This window comes from Dunckerocampus dactyliophorus, chromosome 2 (assembly GCF_027744805.1).
Source record: "Dunckerocampus dactyliophorus isolate RoL2022-P2 chromosome 2, RoL_Ddac_1.1, whole genome shotgun sequence".
Lineage (NCBI taxonomy): Eukaryota > Metazoa > Chordata > Actinopteri > Syngnathiformes > Syngnathidae > Dunckerocampus > Dunckerocampus dactyliophorus.
This window is the reverse complement of record NC_072820.1, coordinates 37914115-37931042: the sequence shown is the minus strand read 5'-3', so window position 1 is coordinate 37931042 and position 16928 is coordinate 37914115. Positions and strand designations below refer to the sequence as shown.

General features: G+C 40.5%; 1 protein-coding gene across 1 annotated transcript in view; it reads left to right on the top strand.

Moving 5' to 3' along the window:
- Nucleotides 1–16928, top strand: part of itga3b (integrin, alpha 3b) — a 39937-nt gene that overhangs the window by 21593 nt on the left and 1416 nt on the right. Inside the window, exons 6-25 of the mRNA XM_054764354.1 lie at nt 3489–3693; nt 6492–6685; nt 6919–7007; nt 7085–7221; nt 7294–7380; nt 7456–7523; nt 7610–7755; nt 7847–7993; nt 8363–8460; nt 8550–8718; nt 8873–8947; nt 9037–9116; nt 10263–10340; nt 10427–10529; nt 10720–10896; nt 11648–11776; nt 11851–11964; nt 12959–13057; nt 14892–15017; nt 15174–15330. Of these exons, the coding sequence (XP_054620329.1) occupies nt 3489–3693; nt 6492–6685; nt 6919–7007; nt 7085–7221; nt 7294–7380; nt 7456–7523; nt 7610–7755; nt 7847–7993; nt 8363–8460; nt 8550–8718; nt 8873–8947; nt 9037–9116; nt 10263–10340; nt 10427–10529; nt 10720–10896; nt 11648–11776; nt 11851–11964; nt 12959–13057; nt 14892–15017; nt 15174–15284 (2432 nt within the window). The 3' untranslated portion in view covers nt 15285–15330. The remainder of the gene's footprint in view (nt 1–3488; nt 3694–6491; nt 6686–6918; nt 7008–7084; nt 7222–7293; nt 7381–7455; nt 7524–7609; nt 7756–7846; nt 7994–8362; nt 8461–8549; nt 8719–8872; nt 8948–9036; nt 9117–10262; nt 10341–10426; nt 10530–10719; nt 10897–11647; nt 11777–11850; nt 11965–12958; nt 13058–14891; nt 15018–15173; nt 15331–16928) is intronic.

The following is a 16928-nucleotide window of genomic DNA, read 5'->3' as shown; positions in this document are numbered from 1 at the left end:
GAATGAGGTAGTTCAAAAGTGTAACAACTACTTTGTAAATATTGTACCAAAATTGGAAGAAGAAATTCCAAAATTCTGGACAACGGAGGAAAGGAATGAAACAATAGATCTTAATAGAATGTTAATTCCATGTCTCTCACTGATGTAGCAAAAAAGGAAATCACTGACATTGTCAATAATTGTAAAGCAAAAACATCAGCAAAAAACAAAACTGACTGTAATGGAATCGAAATGGAAACAATAAAAACGGTTATCAATGAGATCGTAGAACCGTTGACATACATCAGCAACTTATCATTTCAGACTGGAAAATTTCCTAACAAAATGAAAATAACTAAAGTACTTCCAATTTTGTTAAATGGAGACAAAGATCAATTTACAAATTACCAACTAGTTTCCTTATTACCCCAATTATCTAAAATTATCGAGAAGCTATTCAATAACAGGTTGGACGAATTCATTAATAAGAACGAATTGCTCGCAGATAGTCAATATGGATACAGAGCGAAGATTTCAACCTCTACTGCACTGATTGAAATCACAGAGGAAATTACTAACGCTATAGACCACAGAACGTGTGCAGCTGCAGTATTTATGGATCTCACAAAAGCCTTCGATACAATTAATCACCACATCTTAACAACAAAATTAGAAAGGCATGGAATCAGACGATGAGTTTTGAATTGGCTTAAAGTTGGTATTATTTACAAATGATACTACTGCCTTTTGTTCTGGGGAAAGCACACAAGAACTAATATAAAAAGTCACGGATGAAATGGCCATAATAAAAAGATGGTTTAATAAAAACAGATTATCCTTGAACTTTAGTAAAAGTAAAATAATGCTGTTTGGCAGAATAGCAGAAAGGACATGTACGACCAAATACAAATAGACGGACCGGACAGTGAAAGGGTGAACGAAAATAAATATCTGGGGATCATAATAGATGAAAAAATTAGCTGGAAATCTCACATAAAAAATATACAACATAAAGTGGTGAGAAATACTTCAATATCGAATAAAGCAAAATGTGTTCTTGATCAAAAATCACTCCACACTCTACTGTTCTCTGGTATTGCCATGTCTAATGCCAGGTTCTCGGTGTGGTTAGGACCCCAGATGCAGAGGCTGAGAGTTTGTGTGGTGATACAGGACTTTTAATAACAAAAATTAAAGCGAGAGTAGTTCGAAAAACAGAAAGCGATGGTGTCGTGGCAAAAACAGAGACAAAAAGGCAAATGAAAGTTACACCATGAAGAAAAGTACAAACTCGGGAGTTAGCTGGACGGCATAGAACAAGGCAGAAGCACTCGGGTGTGTAGCCAGCAGAGGCGAAACAATAAACCAGCGGGTGCCAGCTGTGGGTAGTCGGCTTAAATGAGTATCGAGTCATTAGCAACAGGTGTGCCCAGCGTCCCCGCCTCCAGCCCGCTTAAGGTGTAACTGCAACAAAAAAGAGAAACAAGCCAGAAGAAGGCAGGTACCAAAGCAGTGACAACCACAACAAACGGTAGTCACTAGCAATTGTGACATCTAACTTATTGTGTGGAGATATGGGGTAACTATATGTTGTATGGGGTAACTATACTTTACTCTCTAAATGTACTGCAAAAAAGATCAGTGAGGATAATTCAGAATGCCGTGTATAGAGAACATACAAATCCCTTATTTTTTAAATCACAAATATTAAAATTTGCTGATTTCGTACATTTTCAAACCGCTTTTCAAAAAACAGTCTTAGCCTTCAGCCCAATCAATAATAAGAAATAAATAAATAGGATAAGTGGCATAGAAAATGGATGGAGGGAATAAATAGTGCAAATCCTTCAAATAATGACAATTTTGTTTGAAAGTGGCAAAAATTTGTCCAAGCCAAGATATAAGCCGGACTATAGAGGGCATCGGTATGTAAGCCGCACCCACTAAATTTAAAGAGGAAAAAAGGTTTGCTTGAGCCAAAGGTCTTCATCAATTTCACACTAACAGTTGAAAAGTGCAACTAACATTTTAAAGCACATGCAGAGATACAGTAGATAGCTGCTTGATGTTGACCACTCATGGCACTTAAAATGCAGCTAAGGTAATCTTTTAGAGTTAAAAAAAAAATTGGAAATTGCCTACAGCCACAGCTTATGATGCAATGTCTCTGACCAGAGTATCGTAATTTCCGGTGACAAAATTCCACCAGAGAGGTGTAAGACACTTTTTGATGGTTATGATTGATTTCAGTTACTTTTTCCAAAGGGTGTGTTACCAGATATTAAGTTGAGGGTGCCAATATTTTGTCCGGGTGTTTTGGAGTGCTGTGTGGAATTATCAGATTTTCTTTTTTTTTAAGTCTTGTTCCAATGCAAACAAAAGAAATAAACACGTGGAAACCAAAGCATTTACAATTGCTACATTTTTCTGGGTGATGTCGTCCATTATCAGACAGAAGCACAGGAGTGTCCATGACTGTAAAATAAAAATAAATCAGAAATAATAATGCAAAGCCTATGCAGAAAAGGCACATACTACAAGGAACAGAAACATATAACAGACCTACACAGTCAGATTTTTGGTTCGAAATACCAGCCATTCTATTTATAAATAAGGAATCCTAATTTGTGGGATTCACATGTCACGGTCTGGTCTGGAACCAATTAACCATGATAAACGAGGGATTACTGTCATTGTGCAGCCCTAACTGGTTGTGATGAACTCATCAGCGGCAACAATGTTGGCTGTTACAACACTGGTTGTGCTATAAACTTGTTGGTAAATAAGTGTTTCCCACTGGACTCAAATCTATTTGTGGCGGTGGTGGGTTGGGGGGCGTGGCAGAATGACATAATGATTGGATTTGCATAATTGGTCATGACGCATTTGCAGAAAGTGAGTGAAAAACTTGAAAAGCAAAGCAGATATGTTTAGAGCTTCACAACTTTTCTGGACACTTAAACAAGACAGAGCCACCTGTGAGTGCTTTCTGATGGGGGAGGGTCCCACAACAGCACTCAATGATCTTTGAGAAGAGCAATACATGCTTTCATGTGAGACTTTCCAAAAGTCTCTTTACTAGATTTGTCGCTAGTCGCTTTTTAGAAAAGTGTATCTCCTGGGGTCTGATTATTTGCTGAATATAGCGTCCAAGTTGGCAACACTGATCCCCTGCTCCGTCTTCTTAGTCTCTGGCAGACCAGGTGTGCTATACTGTGCCTATGAGCGAGGGCGAACAGGTAGCACCATATCTATTTGTGGAGGTCCAAATCGACTCCAAATAAATAAATGTATGGGAAACACTGATGTTGTCAAATACAATTTTCCTTCCCACTTTTTCATGCACTCCAAAGCATTGTTAAAGTTTAAAGTTTAAAACTAATACATTATATATACAGTGAGCAAGCAGTCCTCCTTGTGGTTTAGGTAAAGAAATGTTACGCTATAATTAGTGCATTATTATGTATTATTTTTATGCCTCTGATAACAGTTTAATGTGTCTCCTGCAGGTTACGCCATTCTTGAAGAGCAGAAGCTGCTGAGCCTTAATGACTACACAGTGGTGGCGGGGTCCCCCAGGGATGAGTCCAAGGGCTCGGTGGTGTTCGGGATGAAGACTAACACCAACATCGAGACGGTCCTCATCATCCCCGGGGAGCAAGTGGGCTCGTATTTTGGGAGCAGTCTGGCTGTCACAGACCTCAACAACGACAAGTACGGCTCATCACATTAGAAGTACTTCCTGCAGGCAAAATGATTGATGAGCTGATATGTGCATTTTGAAATGTACAGTGTTCCCTTGTTTATCGCGGGGGATAGGTTCCCAAAATACACTCCTGATCAAAATCTTAAGACCAGTTGAAAAATTGCTAGAATTTGTATTTTGCACATTTGGATCTTAATGAGGTTTTAAGTAGAGCTACAATATGGAAAAGCAAGAAGGGGGAGTGAGACAAAAAAACACTTTGAAAAAGTAATTTATTGAAAACTACAATTAAACTGAAATAGGCTGTTTATCAGCTGATCAAAAGTTTAAGACCATTGCTCAAAAAATAACAAAAAAACTCTCCAAACCAGAACAAAAAATGTTCTCAGTGGGACTCAGTAATGAGTAGCTGCACCGTTCTTGGTAATCACTTCAAAAATGGGTGAGCGAGTGTTTCCATGAGGCTAGTGGGAACATTGCTCCAAGTGGTGAAGATGGCTTCACCAAGGGCATCAACTGTCTGGAACTGATGGCCATTTTTATAAACTTCCCTTGCCATCCATCCCCAAATGTTCTCTATGGGATTTAAATGAGCTGAACATGCAGGATGGTCCAAAAGAGTGATGTTATTCTCCCCGAAGAAGTCCTTGGTCAAGCGAGCATTGTGAACTGCAGCGTTGTCCTGTTGAAAAACCCAGCAGCTACCACACAGACGACAGCAAATCCCAGCAATTTTTCAACTGTTCTTAAGATTTTGATCAGCAGTGTAGCTCGCAATATGTGAAATCTGCGAAGAAGGCAACTTTATTTGTTTACAATTATTATACATGTTTTAAGGCTGTAAAAGCCCTGACAATACACTTTATACAGTTTTCTCAGACAGGCATTAACATTTTCTCATATTTCTCTCTCGTTTATACACTCTCACTCACTCTTTGTTTGAATTTTAATGATCAATCTAATAGGTTATTAATTATTAAGTGACTCACACGTATTCACTCCTCTGACCATATGACTCGTCTCGGCGCCTTTTTGTATCCTTGTTAGAACATATTCCTCCTGTCCTCGTCCTACTCCTTGAACCGAAGATTAATTTAGCCGGTTAGCTTCTTCTTCTTCTTCTTCTTCTTCTATTGTTTATTGGCAGTTAACAAGCAGCTCACACAGTTAGCTAGTTTGCTCGCGACTATTGACCACAACAGGAAACGGCCGAAGGAGATTGATTGACAATGGTCTTCAGCCAATCAGGACGCAGAACACAATAGGTGGGTTCTGCCTTAGCCAATAAGGACTGTTATGGCTCTATATTTAGCCGACTATTGTTTATTGTGGGTTCCTAATATGCTCGTACGGGCACGTAAACAAACATATACTCAGATGAGGTGGATCTGCACTGTCTTCAACTCTCACATGAGAATACAACAACGTCTACTGGTAGCAGTGGTAAATACAATAACTGATGTATACAACAGAGCACCGAGAGATGGCTGTAATACACTGCAAAGACGCTGTTAAATGAAATATGCAAAATTGCAATCCGCGAAACAGCGAATGCGCAAAAGGTGAACCACAATGTAGCGAGGGAACACTGTAGATATTAGCCTTGAAATGCTGAAAATCACTTGAATCAACCTAAGCAAATATGCCAACCAGAGATATAGCCACAATTAAAGGAAAACTACACTTTTTGGGGAATTTTGTCCATCATCCACAATCCTTATATGAGACATGAACATACGTCTTTCTCTTTTCAGTGCGTTCTAAAGCTATTAAAAAAACATTAAAAAAGACAGGTCAATAATGCAGATAATGGGACGTGCCTATTCCGCGTACAAATCCCGCTATTAAAACACCTCCAAAACCTCCAACAATGCTTTATGGGTTTTTTTCCCATGCTGTGACCATGTAGTAACAGGCTAATTCATGATAACATGTAGTACTGGCAGTATTTTTCTGTATTTTGGTCATTTGAAGCATTGGCGGAAATGAACACTACTCCAATTGTTAATTTGTCAAAACTCAAAAACAAAAACACAGCAGCAGTGGCGGCAACTCCAATATTTAGCGTTACTGTTTGGTAGTGGCCTGAGGCTAACGTGCTGCGAGCAAGTGTGTGGTAAAGCTAATCGCTAGCCGGCTAGTAGCTAGCCAGTGTGGTGTTGTGAGGTGTCACTACACCAATAAAGTAGTTCTTCGGCGTAACAATCTTAATTACAATAATAATAACAACGTGCCTGGTGCTTGATTAATATGCAGGTCACATTTTGTAAATGGAGCGTTGTTGGTGCTTTTTGGAGTTTTTTCATAAGGCTTTATTGGCGGAATAGGTGCATCCCATTACATGCATGAATTACCTGCCTCTTTTTATCTGTTTTTATATCTTTAGGACACACAGAGAAGAGAAAGATTTGTGTGTCATTGTGGATGATGGGCAAAATTCCAAGAAAAGTGCAGTTTTCCTTTAAGACATCATGTTTATCTACATTCGACCCAAAGCTATAGTTTAAGGAGGAGATGCTGTATGTCAATGATAATGTTATATTTTGGTGCACGTTTGAATGCTCTGCAGCTGTGATGCTCCATGCTTTGCTGAGAATGCATTGATGTATGTCTAAGCAAAGTTGAAAAGCTGTCAGCAGCCCCTTTAAGGTATTTGATATATCATGGCAAAAATCAGTCTCTCCTTTCAATGCGTGCATGAAAATCTTGTGGCGTCTGACAGAAAGGAAGGTGTTGGTGTTGGTGTTGGAGAATTGCATTTTTGGTCACGTTTAGAGCATTTAAATTTATATTTTTGTGCCTCCAGTTGGAATGACCTAATAGTGGGTGCCCCGCATTACTTTGACCGCATGAAGGATGAGGGAGGAGCTGTCTATATCTATATGAACGAGAATGGATCCTTCCAGAAGACTCCTACCATGGTGCTGAAGGGGCCTGCATCCTCTGCATTTGGCCTTGCAGTGGCCGCCATTGGTGACATCAACCAGGATGGATTCCAAGGTAAGCAGAAACATACAGTATAAAATGCAACAACTATCAATAGAAACAATAATACATAGCAACAACACATGTTGGTTTATTATTATTTATTAGTGCGGATTCCTTCAAAAAAAATCAAGGCACATTTTGCCAAACTGTAAAGGGGAGGTTGCGGGTGTACACAGTGTTATAGTGTTGGGTTGGGTCGCCTCCTAGAGGCCTCATACCATAATTACATATCTTTATATCTGCAGACTTTGCAGTCGGAGCTCCGTTCCATGACACAGGCAAGGTCTTCATATGGACGGGAAGTAAAAAGGGAATCTCAAATAAGCCCAGTCAGGTAACATATCTCCTGATGTGATTTCAGACATATCTTCATTTCAATTATTATTATGGTATCTTTGTTGCCCCCTACAGGTAATTGAGGGAAAGTCAGTAGCTAATGGTGCATTCAAGACGTTTGGCTACTCCATCAGTGCAGGCATGGACATGGATGACAACAGCTACCCTGACATCTTAGTTGGCTCACTTGATGACCGCATAGCCCTGCTCAGGTAGGAGTTTTAACAGAAAGGTGTCCTCGATGAATAAATGTAATTTTTACAGTAAAAGTTCCTTGTTGACAGGAGTCGGCCAGTGGTCCACTTAACTCAGGACTTTACAGTGGAGCCAAAGATTGTGGATCCTAATCAGTGCCAAGGAAACACAGCATGGTCAGACTCAGACAATCAGATACTGGCTTATTTAATAGTGTTGCGCAATTAAATGGTTTATTTTGTTTTTCACAGCATCACAGCCACTCTCTGCATGTCTTTCACCCTAAGCAATGGCAACAAAAACTTCAAGAAAGACATCAGTGAGTCTGTCACCCTTATTCAAATAATTTCATTTCTGTCAAAAAACTACATAACCTGTTCAAATGTGATGTGTGTGTGTTTACAGCGGTGAAGTACACAGTGGAGGCTGATATGGAGAGGAGAAGGAGTCCGCGTGTTCGCTTCCAGGACAACAATGATGACACATACACAGGCCTGCTCACCCTGCCATCCACCAAGTCCGAGTGTCAAGTTCTCAACTTGAATGTTGTGGTACAGTCTCCATTCATATCATTTCACCGCATGTTGACACTGAATGTGTAAACAATGTAATGCAGTATGATCTTCCTGGATGCATTTAAAGGCGCCTGTGAGAGACAAATTGGAGCCCGTGGTCTTCTCCGTAAACATGTCCCTATCTGATCAAAAACCTAAATCGAGACGCTCCATTCAGAACCTGGACTCATTCCCTATTCTGAGTCAAGAGCAGAAAGTCACCCAAAGAACAGAGGTATGGGTACATTACATCACAGCCCCTTCAACGCTCAGTTTTGATTGACACTTTGTTTGCAAAACACAAATCCACAGTTTGTCTGTTTGAAACCGCAATTGAGGCCTCAATATGAGCCCAAAATGGCATGCCCTTTTTCTTATTCCCATTTTTTGACAAACAACTATGCAACTAAATAGCACGTACTATTAGAATGCATGACAAGGATGCCTGGTGGGATACACTGCAGTTTCCTGCGTTTAATTAGATTTTGTTAACTGAATAACTCTCAAAAAATGTCAGAACCTACAGAATGTCTTTACCTGGTGCTGGTGTAAGTCATGAAGTGGTGAGTGAGTTCATGTCAATAAGACTTTACTGTTCCTGTAGATTAACTTCCAAAAGGCGTGTGGGTCAGACAACAAATGCACCAGTAACCTGCAGCTCAAAGCCCATTTTGCCAACAATAAGGAAAAAACGTTCCCCAGGTGAGCATAATGTCTGAATAGTGGAGCCTGCATGTATTATTTTTTGTAACAAAACAAATAAAGAAGCGTGCATATGTTCCCTTGCCCAGACAGGACAAATTCCAAATCTTTCAGTTCAACAGCAGTATGAAGATAATACTGTTGATGGTGGAGGTGACCAACTTTCCTTCAAGAGGAAAGCTGGCTGAGGATGCTCACCAGGCCATGCTCAACGTCACCATCCCCGATGCTCTGAAATACTCTGGCGTTAGATCCCAGGTACGTCGACTAGAGGGCAGCAGCACCTGCATAACTTAAATAACCAATGGAATCCTATGTTTTGTCTTTTCAAGGTTAATAAAGCTGAGTTTTTATGCACATAAATTCACCCATGAGTCTCAGCATTAACATAGGGTAGTTCTCTTCCTTTCAGGACCATGATGTTGAGTGTCGTTATGAGGGCACAGTCCTTTGCGAACTGGGGAATCCACTCAAAGGAAAGGAAAAGGTACATCTCACCCTAAAAATGATATTTTTGGACATCTGCTAAAAAGACAAGAAATGAAGTGTGGCTTCCTTATGTCTTAATATCATTAGGTGTCACTTGCCCTGAGGTTGGAGACATCAGGTATAGATCTGTACACGCGGCAGATCGAGTCTGAGCTGCTTCTGTCCACGTAAGGCTTGATTTTAGACACACCGGTGTGTTTATTTTGTATCAAAGAACTATAAATATCCTCAAAAATGTTATGTGAATGCTAAGAGATGCTGTCGTCGTGCCAAAATGGCAAATAAAGTGATCAAAGCTGCTTACATTGCAGCATATGGTAGTACTCTCCAGATGCCTTTAAGGGTGCCCCCTAGTGGCTGTAGGCAATATAGCGATAACAATCTAATTGGTCACTTTGCAAGTGCCTTGACATCATTGCTTCTATGTCCTTGCAAAAAACATCCAATGTAAGCGTTTCAGTTGAGAATCCGGTGTATAAGCCACTACTTTTTTCTTCAACTTTGAATCCTGCGGCTACAGCGGTGCAGCTAATTATTATTATTTTTTCCCATGCGCATGACATTGCCTACACTTGAGAACTACCCCTAACCATGTAAATTCGATGCTGCTCACAAGCCACTGAGCAAATGGTAGCTCTTGGTTTGGGAGAAGTCAATCACAAGTTACATTGTAACTCACAACAGCTCCCCCTGGGGAGCTCATGGGAGCTCCCTGCGAGCTCATGAGCTCATGGACTCGTGGTCCTCATGGACTTGTGCACGCTGCCGCATGTGAGTTTATGACGTGGACATGTGCGGCATATAGTCATGTATAAGAACAAATCTGAATTTCTCTCTTTGGTGGGTGCGGCTTAAACACGGGTGTGTCTTATACACCGGAAATTACGGTAAATAAATATTGTAAAAAATAATATTATAAATATTTTTTTCCTGAGAAAAAAGTCTGTAAAAGCTGGGTTGTCTTACTCGGGGTAGAGAGATTTGTAAATACAATCAAGCAGGTGGCACGAAAGAGCTTCTCCCCAAGCGAGTCTGGGCTTTTCTTCCTGTCAGTCACACGCACCACTGACATGGTGAAATGCAGAGATCCACATGAAAAAAATATTGTTGCAAAAACGAACATTGAAAAAGAGGAGTCGTCTTATATTTGGGTCAATATGGTATATTTAAAGTTAGAGATTGTGATCAAAGTAGACAGTAACGCTAATAAAACAATACATGCTGTAAGAACTTTTTAGATCTTTTTTTCTGCTGTTGGTATTTCAAAATAATTTAGCATTCAAATTCACTGTTGTCATTTCCTTGGTTCTCAGTCTCAGTGAGCAGAGTGACCTCCATCCAGTGCCTGTGACCCTCCTGATCGAGAACACCATCATCCCTACCTTCTCCATGTGAGTTTCATTGGCTTGTTCTACATAAAAAACACCACATCTGACTACAGTTTTTGCTGATTTGTACGACCTCTCTCCCCATGTAGAAAAAATGAACAAGTGCAGACCAAATTTGGCGGGACGGTGATGGGCGAGTCAGCTATGGTGAACAGCAGCGACGTGGGCAGTCTGCTTGAGTTCATATTCAATGTGAGTCACCTCTACCACTTGGCTTTTATTAGACCTCTAGGACTATACTGTATGTTTCACTGTCTGATGCTTAATATAGCTTTTAGGCAAGCGTTTTGTGGCGCAACCATGTGCGGAGGTGGATGCTATTTGGAGATACAAAGTCAAACTGCATATTTTTTCCTCCTTTTTTCATTGCACAACTACGTAGGTCAACATGAGAGGACAACCTTTGGGGGACTTGGGGACCCTGGCTGTGGAGTTTGAGTGGCCCTTTGAGGTGTCCAACGGCAAGTGGCTCCTGTACCTGACTCAGATCATCATTCAGGCAGAGTCAGAGACCGAGTGTAGACCTCCTGGAGATGTTGTCAACCCGCTCAATCTAACTGTGAGACTTCTTTTGATTTTCCAACAACACCTTTAATCGGATAATGACCCTTGCCTAAAGAACTTACCAATTGCTAATGTCCATACGGGGTCCCTGCAATGTTTCAAACATTTTTATTACACTGAACTGTAGAACTGTAGATGAATGCACAGGCAGAATCCCTGGGCCATACTAATAAATGTTTGAAACATTGCCTGACAATTGATGATGTGATTCGGTGACAATTTATGTTCATATTCACTAAAGACTAAACTCTACTTTATCAGTACACCTGAAACTCATTGGAAAATCTTGATCAAAAAAGTGCCTGTAAATAAATAAGTTAATAGATACATAGGCAATAAATGTTGCCAAAACAACATTCAACATGCTGCAGTGCTGTTCCATATACCACTGCAAACTACTGTATAACCACAATGATAAACATTACTGTACATTTGGAACTGTACTTGTATTGGATTTCATTCTACAGTATTGTGCAAGTACTTAATGTTGTGGCCAGTGAGTGTAAGTTTCAGTCTGTAAACTACTGTGACCTACTGAGGGCTCTGACTGTGTTTCATATGCAAAACAAAGCCTGTGTTAAAGTCATTTTTGGGTGGAACATTTCACCACATTGAAGCATCACTGGGCCACACATACAAAATACATGTGCCAATTCTAATTTGAGAGCAATGTACTGATCAAACCCAAACCCAGTCATTTTCTCTACGCCTGTGATGTCATCTGTCTGTTCTGCTTCCTTCCCCAGTTGTCAGAAAGTGGATCAAAGCGTGTTAAAAGGCAGATCAGGGTAGATGAATCTGATGATAAGCTGCAGGCCGCTGAGCCACAGGCGACGCTCACGCTGCTCACGCCACGAAAAGAATTCTGCATGTTGGTAAGCTCGCTACCAACCTTGCTGTTACCCCACAGGTGCCAGTGTGTTGTAATGGTTCTTTTTTGTGTTGGTAGGAATGCTCCAAGGGCACGGCGAGATGCGTGACCTTTACGTGTCCTTTGTTGAACATGACTAATTCAGCCAAGATTTACGTCCGTGCTCGTTTGTGGAACAGCACCATGCTCGAGGTGCATTCAAGGCTCACACTCATAAACAGTCAATATTTACATTTTCATAAGTGCACTCAATCTTCACTGTGCCCAGTCTTGTCTTGGACATCGTTAAATAGTACAACGTGTTTACACGTGACTAAACCAATGAGTTCACTCACTGACCACAAGACACCGGTGTGAGAGTTGTGTAAAAAATTCTACCTTTACGAACATAATACATAATAATTGCCTACTTTGATGAAAAAAAATATTATCAGCCACCTGAAACACCAGCGCCGTGGCGTTTGAAAACTGCAAAAGGTTTGCCTGAGACCCCCGTGGCGTCACACCGGCTGCTCAGAGCATGTGGCCAAATACAGTGCACCCTGCTGGGCCACACCAGGTGGCTCCTTCCGCTCTGGTTCTCCAGATAGTAGTGATGTAGTAGTAGTAATGTCATGATATTTGATTAGGACAAATCAACAGGTACAGTTGGTCAAATCCAAATTTGTTTGAGTCCTTCTTACCTTCAGGTGTTCACAAACTACAGTTAAATCTAAATTTTAAAAAGTAGATACAAAAAGGTTATTGGTTATCGTTACCATATCGGTCTTGAGAAGCAGAAAGTTACTGGTATCGGTTTGAAATAAAAGATATCGTGCATCTCTACTGAATAGTGTTTTTAAAATATATAATCTTCTCTGTTGGTTCTACTGTATGTATCACTGCACTACAACTACAAAAGTAAACCGATTGTTTACTTTATGTCTACCAAGAATGCAAGTCATTGGAAATAGTTTCTGTTTGAAATCAGTAGACCACCTCCTGTTGGCCATTACAAACATTGATACATTTTTCATACAGCCTACTGTAATGACTCAAAGAAAACGTTCTCTGGGTCGTTTTATATTCGGGAGCTTGAAACTTATACATCTAAACCAGTAGTCTGTGTCAAACAAATGAGTCAGAGCTTTTCCTCCTGTCACTCACACACACCAAATTGATGGTGTGTTTCTGGTGTCTTTAACAGGACTATCCCAATGCTTTGTGGATCAAAGTTCGAGGTCAAGCGACGCTGAAACTCATTACAGACAAACCAACCATTAAGATGGACAGCCAGACCACAACGGTAACACTGTTTTCAAGGTTTCATTCATAATTATTAGGGCTGTCAATTGCGTAAATTATTTAATTGCGATTAATCAAATTAGTTCCATAATTAACTTATAATTCATCACATTTAATCTCAGATATAAATGAGTTTTAAATAAATTAAGAATGTAAATCTATTTGTGATTAACGATTTGATATGCATCTGGATAAACGGGTTAAGATACGATTCAAAAACGATATATTTTAAAACCAGAATTTGTTACGATTCGATACAGTGTACAAACGATATGATTAAACGGTTCCATTTGTTGATGTAGACATTAATCTTACATTATAAAATCAAGAAGCCAATTCTATAAAAGTGGTATTCTTACAGTATTTTCAAATGTGTAAAAGAGCACATGATATCCCCCAGCATGCTGTAAGGCAAGGGTCCCCAACCACCGTGCCAATTAAAAAAAAAAACACTTAAAAAAATTTGTAAATAACTACATCAAATTTTATGTAAAGGGATATCAATTTTGGAAATATGGGCCATTATTTTATTCAAAAAAGAATATACATTTAGAAATCCCGCAGTTTTTTGATGTTTAATGTAAGCTGTAAATTGTCCCACTTTGTTCGGCGGTCCTTGAACGTACCTTCTAACTGATAGACTATTATACTGTATTTTCCCCCTTTTTCTTTCACCTCCTATTTGGTCCCAAATGCTGATACTACGTGGGAATGCATAAAGGTAAGCTTTGATGACCTTATTGAGTGCTAATGTGCATGTTTGTTCGGTGCACCTCTTTGAAAAACAAACTCCAGGCTCCTACTGGTGGATGGTGGGTCTGTATTCATTTAGTGCCTTTAATTTGATGTTGTTCCTGTCATAGTTTTACATAATAAGACAAATTAGATCACTACAGTGGGCCACACGGTGGCCTAGTGGTTAGCATGTTGGCCACACAGTCAGAAGATCGGGTTTTCTCCGGGTACTCCGGTTTCCTCCCACATTCCAAAAACATGCATGTTAGGTTAATTGGAGACTCTAAATTGTCCATAGGTATGAATGTGAGTGTGAATGGTTGTTTGTCTATATGTGCCCTGCCATTGGCTGGCGACCAGTCCAGGGTGTACCCCGCCTGTCGCCCGAAGTCAGCTGGGATAGGCTCCAGCATACCTGCTACCCTAGTGACGATAAGCAGCATAGAAGATGGATGGATAGATCACTATAATGTACGTATGTTTTGCTGATGCGTTGAAAATCTTTCCTGGCGACTAGCTAGTGCGCTGCCAATGCTGTTGACATCTATTCTCATCTTCAGCCATGGTCACATTGACACAAGCCCTCAAATAGCTGTCCTGGGCTATGCCTGCTGGTAACTAGCAGCTTGTAACCCAAATTTTAGCGATTCAAAGCAAAAAAATCAGCCGAGAGACAGCTCGCTTCTAAAAAACACTTGTTGGGACACTCGTATGCCAAGGTACCACTGTATTAGTGACAATTGAAAAAATACTGGGAGTGCGCCACCTTCTCACTTCTCTGTGGCAGTCGACGTACGTACTCTGTGACAACTCAACTCACAGCGAGAGGAGATACAAATAACTTTGGTCTTGTTGCAGGAGCCATCTGCCAGGGCTTTGAAGCTAAACTTACCATTCAAAATACGCTTTTCTTTGTCCTCATTATTTGTTCTCGTTTGTGGCTCCACATCCACCGCTGCGTTTCCTCAAACTATGGTGTGGGCGCACGTTAGTCGCATGTCAAAAAAAATAGTGCCACGTTAACTTTGACAGCCCTGGTAATTATTTGTCAATAATTGCTTTATTTTGTGCAAGATGATGTTTTACTGTCATGTATGTAGTTCACAGTGGACATAGAGCCAGTGGCAGGGGTAGAGACGCCTTATGAACTTCCACTGTGGATCATCATATCTGCTGTGGTAGCGGGAATCGTACTTCTAGGAATCATCATTATTATACTTTGGAAGGTGAGGCATCAATTCACAGTCATTCAAGTGCTTCACTTCGGCACACGATGACTTTAAATAACTGAAATAGCCTCCAATTTTGTCACCAAAACTATCCCCAGTGGACACTCTCCTATATGTAGTTTAACCTTTGACATCCTCCTCCTCCGCCTCCAGTGTGGCTTCTTCCAGAGGGCCAGCAGGAGGGAGATGTATGAGGCCAAAGCCCAGAAGGCTGAGATGAAGATCCAGCCCTCTGAGACAGAAAAGCTCACTGAGGACTACTGAGACCCACTGTGGGTCCTCCAACCGCACACACCAGTGGGGCTTTTGGGTAAAAAAAAAAACAAAAACAGGCCTTTAAATAAATCCTAATTGCTAATGGCAATGTAGGGTGTGATTCAACTTGTTGCCTCTCTGTCTGGCTTCCACTTTGTGTGTCTCACATTCCCTTGCCTTCGTTTCAGGCTGGTCTTTAAGCTGTCTATCCCATTGTGTGAATGCTGAGAGACTACTTAAAAAATAACAATAATGCACATTTAATTGAACTAATTGAACAATACTGTATGTATATTATTGTGGTTGTAGTTGGCAGTGGTGTAGAATTGCACCGCTTTTATACTGAGATGTTTCTAATATTTCAGTTTCCTCATTTAGCTGCATGAAAGAGTCTTAATACTGGTAACACTTCTCACTATGATGCAGTGCAGTCTTTTGCTGCTGCACCTGCACTTGTTCTGCAATGACGTCATGGCATCACAGGGACAGCCCTTAGAGGGTATATTGGCAAGGTAGCAGGGGATTGCTGTGATGCTGTTACGTATGAACCAATCCCCAATTCTTTTTTGAATTAAAAAAAGCAAACTCTCAGCATTCACATGCATTTTGTGATGGAATTGGAGTTTCTGGTTGTGCTTTTGTCATAAAAGGGCGTGCGCCATTTACATTTCAGCAGACATTTTAACTCATTCAATCCCAGCCATTTTTCAGAAGGCGACCCCTTCAGTACCGGCCATTTTAGACGATTTTGACTGATCTTTCAAGGCACACAGAATATTGCTTTCTATGGCTATACAGTATAAACATGGAACCTGCCAAAAGAAAGATTGGACTCCCATCTTTCATCAGAAAAGAGTTTGGTTCTACCTCTTTTTTTGTTCTTTAGTAACCAGGTAAGAACTTAGGTAAGTTTCAGGAAAATATCAGTTGCCAACTACAAAAGGGAGAAAAGGAGCTCTTTTTGAAAAGATACACTTACTTCCTGTCATGTATGTTTCTCCTTCCTCTCATGATGCACGCTTTTTTTTATGACATTAAAATTTCTCTCAAGCCTAATCCATTGGCGAGGAGTTGCGTCAGCACCTCCTTTAGCCTCTCATGCAAAAGAAAACACGTAAAAGACGTATAAATATTATACAGTTTATAAAAACGTATAACTACGTAATTGGTATTGAATGAGTTAATTCAGCATTTCTTCTCAAGGGACAATACTATAGAAATTAAACTTGCATATACTTTAGAATAGTCATTGTACAGCTGGCATAGCAGTATTATGTACTAGCTACTGAAATGAGTCAACACGCGGCCATTATTGTCTAAATAGCTGACAACGCTCACGAGTACCAAGATAATTGTGTCTTGGTCTAGGGCTCCATGAGAGCTGTCAGCACTGGGGAGCTGCGGTTCATCGAGGGAAACATGACACCCGACATGTACTGTGACCCTCTAAAGCACAGAATGATCCCCTCCCCTGGGAAACTGGACCACATGGCAGTTTTGCGCGCTGACTAAAGTATATCCAGGCTTTATTTCTGTAATATTGTCCCCTGAGATGATGTACAGTAATAAAATACTTTCTGAAATGTGAGGTGTGTACTCACTTTTGTGAGATACTTGTAACTGGTCTTTCCTCGGTTGGATACTGTGGCTCCC